At 46.2% G+C, this 18,658-nt stretch overlaps 1 protein-coding gene and 1 long non-coding RNA gene across 22 annotated transcripts in view; one reads left to right on the forward strand and one right to left on the reverse strand.

The window, feature by feature from the left end:
• The window catches only part of TPST2 (tyrosylprotein sulfotransferase 2), a 63,030-nt gene extending 51,781 nt beyond the window's left edge, over nucleotides 1-11,249 (forward strand). For all 21 annotated transcript variants that reach the window (XM_077950278.1, XM_077950266.1, XM_077950267.1 and 18 more), the window contains 4 exons: nucleotides 2,552-2,750; nucleotides 6,300-6,350; nucleotides 8,787-8,835; nucleotides 10,753-11,249. In XM_077950278.1, the coding sequence (XP_077806404.1) occupies nucleotides 2,552-2,750; nucleotides 6,300-6,350; nucleotides 8,787-8,828 (292 nt within the window). In that variant the 3' untranslated portion in view covers nucleotides 8,829-8,835; nucleotides 10,753-11,249. The remainder of the gene's footprint in view (nucleotides 1-2,551; nucleotides 2,751-6,299; nucleotides 6,351-8,786; nucleotides 8,836-10,752) is intronic.
• LOC107000616 (uncharacterized) overlaps nucleotides 1-18,658 on the reverse strand; it is a 24,555-nt gene continuing 5,897 nt past the window's right edge. Inside the window, exons 2-5 of the long non-coding RNA XR_001447732.2 lie at nucleotides 18,222-18,317; nucleotides 13,105-13,164; nucleotides 7,894-7,947; nucleotides 1-280 (exon numbers count right to left, since the gene is read on the reverse strand). This is a non-coding gene — a long non-coding RNA (uncharacterized LOC107000616). The remainder of the gene's footprint in view (nucleotides 281-7,893; nucleotides 7,948-13,104; nucleotides 13,165-18,221; nucleotides 18,318-18,658) is intronic.

Consider the following 18,658-nt stretch of genomic DNA (forward strand, 5'->3'; position numbering starts at 1 on the left):
TTAGGTTACCAAAGTAATACATCTTTACTGTAGAAAATTAGAAAAGATACACCAAAGAAGAAAGGAGAAACAAGCCGTGATCTCACCACCCAGATCTTCATGCGTGGCCTGCTGCACCATTTTCAGGGCCTATTGATGAAACTGGAGTCCAATGAAACATACTCCTCTGTAGCCTTTTTCCATGGTGGTATGGGAGCCCTTGCCAGTGGTAGCCAGCACTCTTCGGCAGCAGCATTTGTTGTTGTTGTTGTCATCACAGAGTCTCGCTCTGTCACCCAGGCTGGAATGTAGTGGCGTGATCTCAGCTCACTGCAACCTCCACCTCCCGGGTTCAAGCAGTTCTCCCTGCCTCAGCCTCCAGAATAGCTGGGATTACAGGCACCCGCCACCACACCCTGCTAATTTTTATATTTTTAGTAGAGATGGGGTTTTGCCATGTTGACCAGGCTGGTCTCGAACCCCAGACCTCAGGTGATCTGCCTGCCTCGGCCTCCCCAAGTGCTGGGATTACAGGCGTGAGCCACCGCGCCTGGCCTGCAGCATCATTTTGAATAGCTGTGCAACAGGCTGCTACAGGGATTGCCATATTCAACTTCACATTCCCTATTGTTGGACACTTCATTTATTTCCAGTTTTACTGATGTGTATCAAGCATTGCCCTCATTCATGTTCTGGGATGTGTCCCCCTCATTTCTGCGCCATAAAGTCCTAGAGACACAAGGATTTTTGCAAAAGCCATGCACATACTCAAGATTTTTGACATATTGGATAGAGTTAAGATTTAAATCCAGGTTTGCAGCCTCTGAATCTGTGTTCTACCCACCAGTCCACACCCTTTCACCTTCCCCCATTCTCTTCACCTCACGCCCAGTCTGGTCTTCCTTTTGCTGCCTCATTCTGTTCTTCTTTCCCAAGTCACCTCTTAGTTGGGATGAAAGCATTTAGAACTAGGCCCTTGATCCTGGGGGTTCCCCACCATTCATCCTGTCAGGCCCCTGAGTTATAATTGGTAAGATCCACGTCATTCCGGTGGCTTGGGAAGAGTTTAGGAAGCAGGTTGAAGATGATGGTTATTCCATGGTAGCAGCAAAAAGTTGGAAACAACCAAAATGTCTGTCTTTAGGGGAATGGAAAAATAAGTGATGGAGGAAGGCTACACAGCTGGCAAAAAGAATGGGATATTGAGTGGCGAAAAAAACTATAGTGTATTTGTTTTACAGCTGCAGACGTGTGTGTGTGTGAGAGAGAGAGAGAGAGAAAGAGCAAGCACGAGACAGCGTGCTAACCCTTATTAAGAATTTACAATGTGTTGACTGGGCACAGTGGCTCATGTCTGGAATCCCAGCACTTTGGGAGGCTGAGGTGGGCAGATCACTTGAGGTCAGGAGTTTGAGACCAACCTGGCCAACATGGTGAAACCCCGTCTATACTAAAAATACAGAAATTAACTGGGCATGGTGGTGCACGCCTGTAGTTCCAGCTACTTGGGAGACTGAGGCAGGAGAATCGTTTGAACCCAGGAGGCAGAGGTTGCAGTGAGCCGAGATCGTGCCACTGCACTCCAGCCTGGGCAACACAGTGAGACTCCGTCTCAAAAAAGAAAAAAGAACTTAGAATGTGCCCATGCTTTTCTAAGCACTTTCTTTGTATTAACTCATTTACTCTTCAGAGCACCCCAGTGAGGTAGGTACTGTTATCACTGCCAATTACAGAAGAGGAAATTGAGGCACAGAGAGGTGAAGTAACTTTCCCAAGGCCACACAGCTGGGGAACAGCTGGCATTTGAACCCAGGCAGTCTGGCTCCCTGGTCTGCTCTTAACCACCCTACAGGAAAAGGTTACCGAGAGTGGTGTGCTCCACAGTGCAAAGGCTGAGTACCTGTAGGAAGCTGATGGACTGGCAGTGATGAACACATTGGCTTTTAGCTTTATCATTAGTGTTTTATTACTTTTTTTAGGGACAAAATTTTTTTTTTTTTTGAGACAGGGTCTTGCTGTGTTGCCCAGTCTGGAGTGCAGTGGTACAATCACAGCTCAGGCTCACTGCTTCCTCAACCTCCCGGGCTCAAGCAATTCTCCCATCTCAGCCTCCTGAGCAGCTGGGACTACAGGCACTTGTTACCATGCCCAGCTTATTTTTGTAATGGGGTTTCACCATGTTGCCCAAGTTGGTGTCAAACTCCTGAGCTCAAGCGATCCTTCTGCCTTGGCCTCCTGAAGTGCTGGGATCACAGGTGCGAGCCATTGTGCCTGACCTAAACTGTTGTTATTTTTTAAGCTGGAGAAGTCAAGAAAGCAGAATGTATGTATCCATGGTGTATACTGCTAGTACTTTCTTCTGACTTCTCATTGCATGCTGTGTTCCCATTGTACAGAGGAGGTATGAGGAGGCAAAAATGACTCACCTGCTGTCTCACAGTTGATGGGGCAGAGCTAGGTAGAGGCCAAGTTTCTCCAGTGTTTCCTGCTGCCCCAGTGTGGCTGAGCAGGGAACCCGCTCAGGCACCATCTGGGTCTGCCCTGCCCTCTCCAGCCTCTTCTCTCTCCCCAGGATTGAGCGGTCCACGGACCAGGTCATCAAGCCTGTTAACCTGGAAGCACTCTCCAAGTGGACTGGCCACATCCCTGGGGATGTGGTGCGGGACATGGCCCAGATCGCCCCCATGCTGGCTCAGCTCGGCTACGACCCTTATGCAAACCCCCCCAACTACGGCAACCCTGACCCCATTGTCGTCAATAACACACAGCGGGTGAGTGTGCACCTGTACTTGCGGAAGTGTGCTCTTGGGGATCTGGGGTTTTTGCAGATGTGGAAGCTCCAGCCACCTGAGGAAATGTTCAGTCTCTCGATTCCTGGTCATCTGATTTGTTTCTATCTGATGGACACAGTGAACTGCATGATTGCTTGGATTTCCGTTTTGCTTGGGCTACAGGGAAGCTCAAAGTCAACTGGTAGCCTATCTCTCATACTCTAACAGCAGGCCAGCTTGTACACTAATTTCATCTTATTTCTCTAATTTTATTTACACTTTTACCCCTATTTCCCTGGCTATTTGTTTATCTGTTTGTAAAGCACCTCAAGTCTTTGTTGAGAGGGGATATAAATAAATAAGATATTGGTCCCTTTCTTGCCTGATAAGGTTGAATGTTGATTTCTCAGACAAATGTGAGTTTGGGGCTGTTTACATTACGTTTAAAATTATCCTTGGTTAAGGTGGTGAAGGGAAATGACTTTTTTTGTTTTGTGTTGTTTTGTTTGAGACATGGTCTTGCTCTGTTGCCCAAGCTGGGTGCATTGGTGCAGTTATAGCTACTGCAGCCCCATACTTCTGGGCTTAAGCCATCCTTTCACCCCAGGCTCCTGAGTAGCTAGGACTACAGGTGCACACCATCATGCACAGCTAATTTTATTTTTTATAAAGGCGGGGTCTCGCTGTGTTGCCCAGGCTGGTCTAGAACTCCTGACCGTAAGGGATCCCCCTGCTTCACTCTCCCAAAGTGCTGAGATTACAGGTTTGAGCCTCCAGTGACTGACAAAATGCTTTTGAAGTGTTAAAGTAGGCTAATACCCACTGGGTAAAAGAACAGTTAGCACGTTGATGGCCTTATGTATACATTGCCGTTACAGCTTCTAGTTTACTTGAAGTGCTGTGTTCTAACTTCCTTATAGGCAAATATTTGAAAATGGGACCGAGGCCTGAGGAAGAGCTTTCAGAGCCCTTACATCATTAAGACCCAGAGTCTTTAAGCTAAGCTCAGCATTTCTGAGCATGTGCTGATTTTAGGAAGTGAACAGTTCTTGTATTGAATCACAATGGAAAAAAGTTAATCGTCTCTTAGTTCCGTAACCCTTCAGTTGGCTCAATGAGAAAGTTTCTGTTTGGTGCTAGTAAGTCATTAGCGCCTGCCTCTCCAACACTCGCTCATCTCTCTTTAACAAAGAGAATTTACTAACACTGAACTTTGGGGGCTGTGCCCTTGTAATTGAAGGGTAAGCTTTGTCTGTGGGTCTCGTGAGTTCCTCTTCCTCTTGACATTAGTTGATTTTGCAGACATCTATTTACGGAAATACTCAGAGATTCAATGTACGTACCCAGCCAACACTTGACAGGTGAATGGCTGCAACCCAGATGTGGTTTGTTTTTTTTATTATAAATATTATTATTGATTTTTATTTTGTTATTATTCCTTCATAATAGTAATCTTTAAAGCCTACTTACGTGTTTTACATACTTTTATCTACCTATGGGTTGTACATGTATTATCATAATAAAAAAATTAATTAACTGGATTAAAAAGAAGGTGGTAGTGATCTCACAATCCAGCCCCAGGTGCTTCTCAGAAGCAGAGGCGAGGACCGGCTGGGGACACTGCAGTAGTGGGCTGGGGTGTTGCTTACTTCACCGTTCTCAGCCAAGGGCCCAGCAGTGGCTCCTCTGGGGTCTCCTTAAAAGGTGGCTGGCTGCCTCTGGCTTGCCCCAAGCTATGGGTCAGAAGTTCCTAGAGTAAGGCGTGACTTTATGTATTTTATAAAACATAAATAATTTTCATGAGCACTGGTGGTTAACATCAACTGTTTGGAGCTTTTTGTGTTTGTTTATGTAAAATAGAAGCTGTCTCTCACTCTCATCCCAAGAGGTTTCTTGCCTGGGGCGGCCAACACGTCTTGGCAAGTGCTAGACCCCTGGTTTAGTTTTTGCCATAGCTTGGCTGTTACTGCGAAGATAAGTCCTCTCACTAAGCCCTGTGAGTGTGCATGCATGCCTGTGTGCTTCTGTGTGTGCTGTGGACCCTGTGTGTTCCAATAATGGATCCTGGGACTCAGTAAACGCAGTGGCTAAAAGGACATCTATGCTGATGAAATCGTCTCTGCCGGCACCGCCCATATGGTAGCCACTAGCCATGTGTGGCCACTGATCCTGTAAAGGGAGGCTAGTCCAAAGTGAGAGGTACCGTTAGTGTAAAATACACACTAGATTTTTGAAGACTTAGGACAAAAAAACAAGGATGTAATGTTTCTCATTAGTCACTTTTATGTAAATTACATATTGAGATGTTCATATATTAGATAGGCTGGACATGATGGCTCATGTCTATAATCCTAGCACTTTTGGAGGCCAAGGCAGGCAGATGGCTTGAGCCTAGGAGTTTGAGACCATCCTGGGTAACACGGTGAAACCTCATCTCTACTAAAAATACAGAAAATTAGCTGGACATGGTGGTGCGTGCCTGTAGTCACAGCTACTCAGGAGGCTGAGGTGGGAGAATCACCTGAGGCTGGGAAGTGGAGGCTGCAGTGAGCCGTGATTGCACTACTGCACTCCAGCCTGGGCTATAGGAGTGAGACTCTGTCTCAAAAAAAAAAAAAAAAAGCTATATCAAATTAAATAAAAGATATTATTAGAATTAATTTCCCTTGTTTCATTTTATTTTTAAACATGACTACTAGCGGAAAGGCCTGAAATGTTCTGGTTCTAACTTCAGGGCCTTTGCTCTGTTGCCTCTGCCTGGAGGGCTTTTTCTTCTGAGCTCAGCCTACCTATTTTTCCTTGTCCTTTGGGTCTCAACTCAAAGGTTATCTATTTCAAGAGGCCCTTTTTATTTTTATTTATATTTTCTTAGAGACAGGGTCTCGCTCTGTCACTCAGGCTGGAGTGGAGTGATGTGATCATGCTTCACCGCAGCGTCAACCTCCCGGGCTCAACCAATCCTGCAACCAAGGCTGCAGTAGCTCCAGAGTAGCTGGGACTATAAGTGCATGCCACCACGCCCAGCTAATTTTTAATTTTTGTAGACATGGGGTTTTGCTGTGTTTCCCAGGCTGGTCTCAAACTCCTAGACTCAGGTGATCCTCCTGCCTTGGCCTCCAGCAGTGCTGGGATTACAGGCGTGAGTCACTGCACCTGACATGAGTCCCTTCTTGACCATCCACTCAAAAGAAGCCCCCTGGTTACTCCTAATCACACCTCTTGACTGTACTTTCTTCACAACAGTTCCCATGGTTTGCTATGTCCTTGTTTATTTGTGTTTATTGATTCTTGTGTGTTCATCTGGTGCCTCCTCTAGAACGGTAGCTCTAGGGAAACAGGAATTTCAATTATTGGTTAACATTGTGTCAACCAGACACAATACATAGAATAATGCCTGGAAGAAGAGGAGCTTAATCAATGTTTGATGGATGGAGGGATGGATGGGTCGGTGGTGAGGTGGATGGGTGGATGACTAGATGTGCTGGGAATGACAAAATTTTATTTTTTGGTCATTTTCATAGTAGTGATACTTCTTTTTCTCTTCCTTAGGTCTTGAAAGGGGACTATAAAACACCAGCCAATCTGAAAGGATATTTTCAGGTTAGAAACCCCAAGGAGAATTCCGAATTCTGTCTTTCTCAGCTATACCTCCAGCTGGCTGTATACCCTTGGATGTGTCACTTCTCTACTCTGGTTAATGGTTTTCCCATTTTAAAAACGGGGATGCGGGCTGGCTGCCTGTAATCCCACCACTTTGGGAGGCTGAGGCAGGTGGATCACAAGGTCAGGAGTTCAAGACCAGCCTGACCAACATGGTGAAACCCCATCTCTACTAAAAATACAAAAATTATCCAGGCGTGGTGGCACACACCTGTAATCTCAGCTACTCGGGAGGCTAAGGCAGGAGAATCGCTTGAAGCCAGGAGGCAGAGGTTGCAGTGAGCTGAGATCACGCCACTGCACTCTCTAGCCTGGGCAACAGAGCGAGACTCCATCTCAAGAAAAAAAAAAGTGGGGGGTGCTGTGGTGATGTGGGCTGGACTAGAGGGTCTCTAAGCACTGATCCGGCTGGGGCCACATCTCAGTGGCCCTTCTGTCAGGGAGCAGCCTTTCACTACATCTTCTGGCTTGAATGCAGTTGGAGGGACTTTGTGGGGACTTTTTTCTTGGGCTTTCTTTCTTTTCTTTCCTTTTTTTTTTTTTTTTTTTTTTTGAGACTGGAATGCAGTGGTGTGATCATGGCACGCTGCAGCCTCCTTCTGGGTTCAAGCAATCCTCCCACCTCAGCCTCCCAGGTAGCTGGGACTACAGACACACACCACCATGCCCGGTTAATTTTTGTGTTTTTTTTTGTAGAGACGGGGTTTTGGCATGTTGCCTAAGCTTGAGTTGTATTATTTATAATAAACAGGTAGCAGTTAGTAAAGTGTGCTCCTGTGTCCTTTGAGCTGTTCTAGTGAATTATCAAATCAGAGTGGGGGTTGTGGGAACCTCCAGATCTGTAGTTGGCTGGGAAGAAGTGTGGATAGCCTGCGCGCCCCATTGCAGCTGGCATCTAAAGTAGGGCAGTTTGGGAACTGAGCCCTTAATCTATGGCAGCTGATGCTAACTAAGTCTGGGAGTCGGTGTCAGAACTGAACTGAATTGTTGAACGCCCAGTTGGTATCCAGATAATCAGAATTGGTCACTGATATTGGAAAACACCCATAAGCCAATATCTGAAAGATTAAAACTAGGTCTGCCACACAAAGCTCTGGATAGAAAAGGCTTCCCAGCAGAGGGAACCGTGAACACCTGAAAGCGGGGAGGGTGGCCGAAACCTCTGGAATGCATATGCACTTTTGCATTTGTTGCAATTATATTTTTGTTTGTTTCTATCCCAATGTGATTTACAGGAATGTTCATTACCATTTTAATGTTCAAGCTGCCTTGTTTTGCTTTCTTAATATTTTCCTATCTTTTGAGTTTCACCGGCACCATTTTGGACAGCTACGTAGCGTTCTGTGGAATGCATGTGTTACCATTTACTAAACAGCTTCTTCAAGACCATTTCCAGTTTTTACGACATCCAGAAAGACATTATGTGCACAGTGGAGGACAGTAGGGAGATGAGGGTTGGAAATAGAGGCTTGACACAACTTACCTGCAAGGCAGCCCTCCTGAGCGTGGGGGTATGCCGTTCCTTCGTATTTTGTTCCTAAAAGCAACAAAAACCAGTCCCAGGTCAGCTAGACATCTTGCATACGTCATACACTGCAGGGAAGTATAAACTGCCCTAACCCTTTTTGTTTGTTTGTTTTTTGTTTTTTGTTTTTGAGATGGAGTTTTCCTCTTGTTGCCCAGGCTGGAGTGCAGTGGTGCAGTCTCGGCTCACTGCAGCCTCTGCCTCCCAGGTTCAAGCCATTCTTCTGCCTCAGCCTCTCAAGTAGCTGGGATTATGGGCACTGGCCACCATGCCCGGCTAATTTTTGTATTTTTAGTAGAGAAGGGGTTTCTCCATGTTGGCCAATCTGGTCTCGAACTCCTGACCTCAAGTGATCCACCCACCTCGGCCTGCCAAAGCTCTGGGATTACAGGTGTGAGCCACGGCACCCAGCCAAGATACCCTTATTCTTTCAGAGATTCCAAGGGTTTGGGGAGCTGTGTGCCAGGAACTGGGGACACTGACCAAATATTTATTATTACACCACAGCTGAAATGCCATCGTGTAGAGTCCTTTCCTGGCCACCGTTTTTGAAATAGCACAGATACTGATCACTCATAGCAGCCTGTCACATTGCACGGGTTTGACATTATCTTGCATCTGTGCATGTTCAATACACTTTTTCTCCAACTTGAATGTAAGTTCTGTGATCCTAGGTTTGGGTCTGTCACACTCACCATGCTATCCCAGCACATGGCACATAGTAGATGTACAGTAAATACTCCATGAGTAAGCATGTGCATGCCTCAGTGATGCTGAGGGGTGACCCTCAAGACAGTGAGGCATCCCCCACCTGGCTGTGACCCCTTCCTCTGTGTATTGTCTTTCTCCAGGTGAACCAGAACAGCACCTCCTCCCACTTAGGAAGCTCGTGATTTCCAGGTAAGCCTGTGGACTTCACTGGGGGTTCCCGCTGCTTCTGGGTGGCCCCAGAGCCACTTTTCTGAAAAGCCACTTTTCTGTCCTTCCAGAGCCTCCCTGGGGGAGTCATGTCCACTAGGGTGGGCTGACCCAGCCCCATCAGAGGTTTCCATGGTGACAGACTGGGGATGCTATTTATAGAATCAAGGCTTAGTCTTCTAGCTCTGGATCAAGGACAGGGAGAGGGATTAACGCTGAACCAACCAGAAAAAGGTTTGTCTGACACTGGGGACGGGGCAGGAAGGACCCCTATGATGGGGGACGGGGAGATTCCGGAACCATTTCTGCACAGAATGCTGTCTGCCAGTCTGGCTTCTACAAACAGCATCAGCGTTGGGCCACAGCAATTAATGTTCTAATAACAGTCACAAGCAGTTATGTTCTAAGAATAACCCCCATGGCCATTGGGCCAGGTACTGGTCCTGTGTTACTCATTTAACCCTCAGCATCCTTGGGAGGCAGATGACATGATCATTCCATTTTACAGAAGAGAAAACCAAAGCACAGAGAAGGGCTTTGACTTGCCCAAGGCTACACAGCCATCAAGGGACAGACTTCCTCCCAGGTTTGCTTCTAGTGAATGATTTTAAGTGCACATTTATCCATCCATATTCTACTAAGGGGTGGGGAAAGGGAATTTTTGAACTTGGCAATTCAAAGATTTAAGAACTCCAGGTTTAACTTCCTTCAGCCCCTGTTTTCTTCATCTGGAGAATGGGGATTCATCATTGCCCACCTCTGAGGTTGGCCATAAGATGGCGTGAGCTGGCCCAGGTGGGAGTGCTTGGAAACTGTGAAGTGCTGGGCCCTCGCTGTGGACTTGGGCACTGGAGTTAAGGCTGCATGAGTGAGCTCGCTTCCTTCTGTCCCCCAGCCTCTATGATCAGGTTCAAGAAAACCTCGAGAGAGGTTATTTTACATTGAAACACAGCTTCCAGCTTGGACTCTTATTTTTAGTCTCTTCATCTATTTTTAAACAATTGGCATGTGTTTTAGTTTTTCTTTCAATTTACTTTGCTCCAATCTGCAAGGTCTCTGTCATTATCAGGGTTCCCATCTTGAGTTGCACTAAGATCCCAGAGTTTTTGTTTTTTGGGTTTTTTTTTTTGAGACAGTCTCACCCTGTTGCCCAGGCTGGACTGTAGTAGCACGATCTCGGCTCACTGCAATCTCCACCTTCTGGGGTTCAAGTGAGTCTCATGCCTCAGCCTTCCAAGTAGCTGGGATTACAAGTGTGCGCCACCACACCCAGCTAATTTTTGTATTTTTAGTAGAGATGGGGTTTCACCATGTTGGCCAGGCTGGTCTCGAACTCCTGGTCTCAAGTGATCTGCCTGCCTCAGCCTCCCAAAGTGCTGGGATTACAGGCATGAGCCACTGCGCCCACCCAAGATCCCATAGTTCTATTCCAAAAAAGAACCCTGTCATGAAAAACAGCTTTCCTCCCTATCATTAGTAGACTCCTGGACCTTCTCATTGACAAAGGCAGATTTGTTACTTGTTTTACTGTTTAAATGAGATACCATATACACGGCGCTTTAGCTGATCCTGGATACAGAGTTGGTCTTGAACTAACATGAATCCTGCCCTTGCCTCCAAGAATTCATCAGTATTTATCACATAATCACTGTCATTTGCTCTGTATCCATAAGAAAAGTGTATATTTGAGGTCAAGTGGATGCAAGATGAGATGTGGGGAAGAACCCAGGAAACGTTTTTAAATTTAAACTCTCGCTGGCCATCTGGGATGCATTCGTAAAACCTTACATGCTTATGCGAATGGATGAAGACAGTATGTTCTGCAATCACATGTATAAATATAAATGATCTATTTCAGAATTGTTACTCTGAGTCTAACACAGTCTTCCCCCCTTTCAGATCTCTGCAAATGAACTTCATTGCCAAGAAGAGAAGAAACTGCATTTAAGTGGAAATCGGACCTCTAATCCAAGCATATTGCTTGCTATTAATCGCCAAAACAGGACTGCTGATGAGGAATGTATTTGCATATGTTTGCAAAAGCTGAATCATTGAAAATGTACCTTGAAACTCTCTATCTTTGGACACGCCAGGGTAGAGAACGAAGGGTATGGAAGTAGTCCGGCTTTTGAAACTTAGGTATTTTATATTTTTCCCCTCAAGAACTTTTTTTTAAGAGAAAGATTTGCCATCCTCCTTAATTTGCAGGACTGCCTTGGTGGCTTTGTTTGCTGGGACAAGGCCCACAAACTGTGCCTCTCCTATTGACCCTTACTTTGAATTCAAAGAATCTATTTAAGAATTTAATATATGAGGCTTTCTTTGATTCCTCCTCAGTTCTACCTAGTTTCACAGAGAAAAAAAAATACTCTTTGAATAAAGTGAACAGGGGCTCATTTGTTTATGCCTTACTTTACTGAATGAATAGGGTTTTTTTTTTTTTTCTTTCCATACTGGATTTTGTCAGGGAGATTTGTGATGAGCAAAAAGCTGGGGAATATAGGTGCATGTAAGGCACAGCCGAATTCTTGTGTTGGGATCCCCAAGGCCACCCCCAGAATCGATGATTGGCTAGAACTCAGAATTCAGAAGAGCTATTATCCTCATGGTTATGGTTTATTACAGCAAAAGGATGCACATTAGAATCAGCAAAACAGGCTGGGCGCAGTGGCTCATGCCTGCAATCACAGCACTTTGGGAGGCAGAGGCAGGAGGATCACCTGAGGTCAGGAGTTCAAGACCAGCCTGGCCAACACGGTGAAACTCCGTCTCTACTAAAAATACAAAAATTAGCTGGGTGTGGTGGCGTGCACCTGTAATCCCAGCCACTCAGGAGGCTGAGGCAGGAGAATCGCCTGAACCTGGGAGGTGGAGGTTGCAGTGAGCTGAGATCATGCCATTTTATTCCAGCCTGAGTGACAGAGCAAGACGCCATCTCAAAATAAAATCAGCAAGAGAAAAAGGGGCACAGGGCAGAGTCCAGGAGAGACCAGCCTCAAGCTTCCAGTTGTCCTCTCCCAGTAGAGTCTTACAGACACGCTTAATTTTCCCAGCAATGATATGTGACACCACATACTAAATATTACCAGCCAGAAAGCTCACCCTAGCCTTGGGGTCTAGGTTTTTATTGCATGTCATCACATGGGGCAATCACATGACTTTTTTAGTTATGTAATCACCAGCCGCTCCAGAGGTCAAAATGATACAGCATGGCCCAAGGTCCCCACCGTAAACCACATTATGAGCACAAACTATCTGGCCTGGTATGGCCCAAGGCCTGAGGTATATAAAGACACCCCTATTTGGGAGGATATTCGAAGGACTTAGAGGTTATCTCTCAGGAGCCCATTAAGGCCAGTTTTTTCTTTGAGATGTGCTGGGTTTGGATACTTCAAGCCTGCTGAGTTAACCCTTTATAGCAGTCACCAAATGCTGAGGGACGAACTAGGCCTACAATAAGTTTGTATCTTTAAGGGTTAAGGTGTTTTGCCCATACCTCCTTGCCTTATATCTCATGATAATATGAGGCTTTTGGAAGGCAGTGACTTATTGTGGCTTGGAGCATGGGTTTTTGGAGTCAGTCTGACCTCCTGGCTGTATGGCTTGAGACTTCGTCTCTTCATCTATAAAATGGGGAAGTTAAAAGTTCGTTGTGTGTGTGTGTGTCTGTATGTGTTCAGACAGAATCTCGCTCTGTCACTCAGGCTAGAGTACAGTGGCGTGATTATAGCTCACTGCAGCCTTGGTCTCCTAGGGTCATGTGATCCTCCCAGCTTAGCCTCCTGAGTAGCTGGGACTACAGGCATGTGCCACCACACCTGGCTACTTTTTATTTTTATTTTTACTTTATCTTTTTTTTTTTTTTGTAGAGACGAGGTCTTTCTATGCTGTCCAGGCTGAACTTCATGGTTTTATTGGGGATGGCTAATGGATGACGGTGGTGGTGGTCCTTGGTACCAGATAAGCCCTCAGTGTGAAGCAGCTCTTATCTCTCCTTGTCTTGAGACTGCTCTGGAATGGTAATTAGGCTTTTTTGAAGGTGTGACCCTTTTTGTTCATTTCTTCAGCAGTTACTTACTATTTTTAAAATTTTTGACACACAGTCTCTGATAAATGATCATTCACCAATCACCGATTACTCTCCTTGCTCTGTTAAGTGTGACACTGTCCCTTTGAGAATCTGGTGACAGCTGTGCATCCCCTCCCCCACACACACCAAAAAAAAAATTTATGTCTGGTTCCAGGAATTACCTTTTATGAGAAGTCCATCCATGAAGACCCTGGATATTCAGAGAGCTTCCTGGGAAAACACTGAAAGAAAATAAAGAGGCTGGGCCTGGTGGCTCATGCTTGTAATCCCAGCACTTTGGGAGGCCAAGGTGGGCAGATAACCTGAGGTCAGGAGTTCGAGACCAGCCTGGCCAATGTGGCAAAACTCCATCTACCAAAAATACAAAAATTAGCTGGACGTGGTGGTGCATGCCTGTAGTTGCAGCTACTTGAGAGTCTGAGGCAGGAGAATTGCTTGAACCCAGGAGTCAGAGGTTGCAGTGAGCCAAGATCACACTATTGCACTCCAGCCTGGGCAACAGAGCAAGACTCCATCTCAAAAATAAATAAAATAAAATAAATAAAATTTCTGTCTCGAGCCCCCAAGTGGTAGCACTGGGTCTTGTTCCCTGAAAAAAACTAGGCTCAGAATCCACTCTCATTTCATCTCCTCTGATTTGATCTGAAAAGATTTTGTTTAGAGTACTACATGAATATATTGTAAAACATGGGACAATCAGAATTCATGGTAAGAAGGCAAGGGGCTCTATTTGTACCTCCTCTCAATATCTCCTTTCTTCCCTAAAGGTAATGCTACCATTTTCTGTTTGTACATAGTCTTCCAGACTTTAAATTTTTGAACATATAAATATTATCATCTTAAAGATATATGGAAAAAACCATTTTGAGTAGGTTATTCCAAAATGTAATTTAACAGATTGTTCTGCAGGATTGTTTGTTTGTTTGTTTGTTTTGGAGACAGAGTCCCGCTTTGTTGCTCAGGCTGCAGTGCAGTGGCACAAACACAGCTCACTGCAACCTCTAACTCCTGGGCTCCAGCAATCCTTTCACCTCAGCCTCCTGAGTGGCTGGACCATGACACGGGGCTAACTTTCTATTTTTTGTAAAGAGGGGAATTACTGTGTTGCCCAGGCTGGTCTCAAACTCCTGGGCTCAAGCAATCCTGCCTCAGCCTCTCAAAGTGTTGGGATTACAGGCGTGAGCCACCGCACCTGGCTCCTGGAGCGTTTCTGAAGTGAACATGTGCTGATCTAACACCATGCCTTTTACCAGCTGCCTGTTCTAGAGCAAACCATCTTTTTTTTTTTTTTTTTTGAGACGGAGTCTCGCTCTGTCCCCCAGGCTGGAGTGCAGTGGCGCAATCTCAGCTCACTGCAAGCTCCTCCCAGGTTCACGCCATTCTCCTACCTCATCCTCCTGAGTAGCTGGGACCACAGGTGTCCGCCACCACGCCCGGTTAATTTTTGTATTTTTAAGAGACGGGGTTTCACCATGTCAGCCAGGATGGTCTTGATCTCCTGACCTCGTGATCCGCCCGCCTCGGCCTCCCAAAGTGCTGGGATTACAGGCATGAGCCACCATGCCCGGCTGAGCAAATCATGTTTTTTGAGCATTCCACTTTGGCTAGGCCCTTAGGCTGTTAGCAGTTTTCATTGCTACTAGCAAAGCTGCAGTGGACGTTCTCCTGCACATATAACCTCTTGGTGCCACTGTATGAGTGAGTCTCTGCAAAATGAGAAGTAGAATTGCTAGGGTGAAAGGCACACATATTAACTTTTTTGATTAATTCCACCCATGTACCCTGATTTGGGCAGAATTTTAATCTTACTGTGAAATCAGGGCTTTGTTCTAGAGTCTTTCTTGGGGGTTCCATGGAGCAGTGGGTCAGCCGTCACTTGTACCCTGGCGTATCCTCTGTCCAGCTTGGGCAGCATGCATCATCCATTCTGATTCCTTAATTTGCCATATGTGAAAGCATGGTAATCTATACATTACTTGGGTGCTATTACTGTATATAACTAGCTTTGGAGTCAGAACTAGTGTCTCATCCTGGCTCTACCACTTTCCAACTGTGTGACTATGGCCAAGTGACTCCACTTCTCTGAGCCTCAGTTTTCCTCTTCTGTAAAATGGGGGTAAACAGATAAGAACTGTAGGGGGATCTCAGGGGATGGTTAAGAGAAATCCATGAGATAAGCAAACACATTATCTAGTTTAGTAAAGCTAAGCAATGAAGACTTACAGCCCCATGGTGAAGGCTTAATAAATGGTAGCTATACTATCCTGGCTAACATGGTGAAACCCCGTCTCTACTAAAAATACAAAAAACTAGCCGGGCGTGGTGGCGGGCGCCTGTAGTCTCAGCTACTTGGGAGGCTGAGGCGGGAGAATGGCGTGAACCCAGGAGGCGGAGCTTGCAGTGAGCCGAGATCACGCCACTGCACTCCAGCCTGGGAGACACAGCGAGACTCCGTCTCAAAAAAAAAATAAAAAAAAATAAAATAAAATTAAAAAAATGGTAGCTATAATGATTACTATTACTATTGTGAAATAAAAGATAGGTTGTGATGAACCAACCATATCTTCTCATCAGGATTTATGTTTGTCCAACTGAGAGCCAGCCATTTGTAGTCTTGACCTGGGGTTGGAGAATGGTCTTCTGCACATGTGCCAGATGGACTGAATTAGATCTTCACCCTCGTTAGCAGCCGCCAACCTGGTTGAGCCATCCAGGGCCTCAAAAGCACGTGGCAATTTTTCATTAGGGGGAAAAAAAAACTCTTAACCTATGTCTACCCAAAGAATAAATCCTTTACCCCTCCAGGGTAAGGGATGGACAGCTGATGGAATTACAGACCCAGGAAGCTTATGGTCACCAGTCATTGGGTAGCAGAGGACATCTAGTCTCATTCATTGTTCCACTTGTCTCTTGCGGCACAACCAAGCAGCCCCGAGCTGAGTGACTTAAAGCAACTTGTTTGGTTTTTTTGAGACAGAGTTTCACTCTTGTCACCCAGGCTGGAGCGCAATGGTGTGATCTTGGTTCACTGCAACCTCCACCTCCTGGATTCAAGCAATTCTCCTGCCTCAGCCTTCAGAGTAGCTGAGACTACAGGCGCCTGCCACCACACCCAGCTAATTTTTGTATTTTTAGTAAAGATGGGGTTTCACCATGTTGGCCAGGCTGGTCTCAAACTCCTGACCTCAGATGATTCACCTGCCTCGGCATCCCAAAGTGCTGGGATTACAGGCGTGAACCACCACGCCTGGCCACAACTTGTTAAATCTCAGTTCTAGCCAGGTGCAGTGGCTCATGCCTGTAATCCCAGTATGTTGGGAGGCCAAGGCAGGAGGATCACTTGAGCACAGAAATTCCAGACCAGCCTGCACAACATGGTGAAACCCTGGTCTCTAGAAAAAAAAAAAAAAAGATAGCTGGGCATGGTGGCATGTGCCTGTAGTCCCAGCTACTGGGGAGGCTGAGGTAGGATCACTGGAGCCTGGGAAGTGGAGGTTGCAGTGAGCTGTGATTGCACTACTGCACTCCATCCTGGGGGACAGAGTGAAACCCTGTCTCAAAACAACAACAACAAAAAAAAACACCTCTCAGTTTTGGGAATTAACTAGAGTGAGCTGGTGGTTCTCTAGTCAGATGGCAGCTGAAGGTTTCTTCATTCATTTGTCTGGTACCTGGGCTGGGATGGTTGGAGCGTCTAGAGACTTAATGGGATATCTGTTATCCATGTAGTCTCTCTGCATGGCTAGACGGGGCTTCTTCAGGACATGGCCATCTCAGGGTGGTTAAACTTCATACATGGTGTTGGCTTCCCCCTGAACAAATGTCTCAAGAGTCCAGGAGTTCAAGACCAGCCTTAGCAAAATAATGAGAACTTGTCTCTACAAAAAGTTTTAAAAATTAGCTCGAGCTGGGCATGATGGCTCATGCCTGTAATCCCAGCACTTTGGGAGGCTGAGGTGGGCGTATCACCTGAGGTCAGGAGTTCGAGATCAGCCTGGCCAACATGGTAAAAATCCATCTCTACTAAAAATACAAAAAAAAAAAACAAAAAACCAAAACAAAACAAAAAAAACAACTAGCCGGGTGCCAGTGCGATGGCTTACACCTGTAATCCCAGCACTTTGGGAGACCAAGGCGGGTGGATCATTTTGAGGTCAGGAGTTCAGGACCAGCCTGGCCAACATGGTGAAATCTCTCTACTAAAAGTACAAAAAAAATAGCCAGGTGGTAGTGGCGCATGCCAGTAATCCCAGCTACTCAGGAGGCTAAGGCAGGAGAATCGCCTGAGCCTGGGAGGCAGAAGTTGTGGTGGTTAGCTAAGATTCTCCAATCTGGGTGACAGACTGAGATCCTGTCTCAAAACAAAACAAAAGATTAGCCAGGTGTGGTGTCTCACGCTTGTAATCCCAGCTGTTCGGGAGGCTGAGGCAGGAGAATCACTTGAGCCTGGAAGGCAGAGGTTGCAGTGAGCCGAGATTGTGCCACTGCACTCCAGCCTGAGTGATAGAGTGATACTCCATCTCAAAAAAAGATATATTAGCTGGGCATGGTGGCAAGCACCTGTAGTCCCAGCTAATTGGGTGGCTCATGTGGGAGGACCACTTAAGCCCAGCAGGACAAGGCTGCAGTGAGCCTTGATTGTGCCACTGCCTGCACTCCAGCCTGGGTTGACAGAGCTAGACCCTGTCTCAAAAAGCAAAAAACAAACCACCACCACAACAGAAAACCCATCAACAATTGTCCACAGTTATCCTTAAAAAACAATTGATCAGCCTCAATCATGGGTCAGCAAATGGCTTTCAGATCTCTGGGATACACTGATGTCACCAGAACGTTCCCTTATCTTCATTTTGGGGTAGAAAATGAAAACATTTCTTTCATTTACTATTTAAATTAAGAGGCTGGGTCACCCAAAAACTCAGGCTTCTTTGAGGGTTTCCCCAGCCTCTTCCTTGGGACCAGGGACAACTGCCCTACCAACGGAAGTGTTCCAGGCCTCTCCGGACCCCACATCTGGGCCCAGAACCAGGAGGACACCTCTTACCCCTATCCTCAAAATTGGCCTCATTCTGTGTTCTAAACCAACACTGCTCAGGATAATTAACAGTAAGAATTCCATTCCTGCTGGACGTGGTGGCTCACACCTGTAATGCCAGCACTTTGGGAGACCTAGGTGGGCGGATCACCAGAGGTTGGGAGTTTGAGACCAGCCTGACCAATATGGAGAAACCCTGTCTCTACTAAAAACACAAAATTAACTGGGCATGGTGGCACATACCTGTAATCCCAGCTACTCAGGAGGCTGACCAGGAGAATCCTTGAACCCGGGAAGCGGTGGTTGCAGTGAGCCGAGATTATACCATTGCACTCCAACCTGGGCAACAAGAGCGAAACTCCATCTCAAAAAAGAAAAAAAAAAAAATTCGATTTCTTCAGACAGAACCCCTGCCTCCACCCATCAGTCCCTTCTCCAGTCCTTTCATCAATTTGGAGTTTTTTTTGATACTGAGTCTTGCTCTATCACGGCTGGAGTGCAGTGGCGAGATCTCGGGTCACTGCAGCCTCCACCTCCTGGATTCAAGCACCTCTCCTGGCTCAGTCCCCTGAGTAGCTGGACTACAGGCATATGCCACGACGCCCAGCTAATTTTTGTATTTTTGATAGAGACGGGGTTTCGCCATCTTGGTCAGGCTGGTCTTGAACCTCTGACTGCAG

The sequence above is a fragment of the Macaca mulatta genome, chromosome 10 (genome assembly GCF_049350105.2).
Source record: "Macaca mulatta isolate MMU2019108-1 chromosome 10, T2T-MMU8v2.0, whole genome shotgun sequence".
NCBI classification, from domain to species: domain Eukaryota; kingdom Metazoa; phylum Chordata; class Mammalia; order Primates; family Cercopithecidae; genus Macaca; species Macaca mulatta.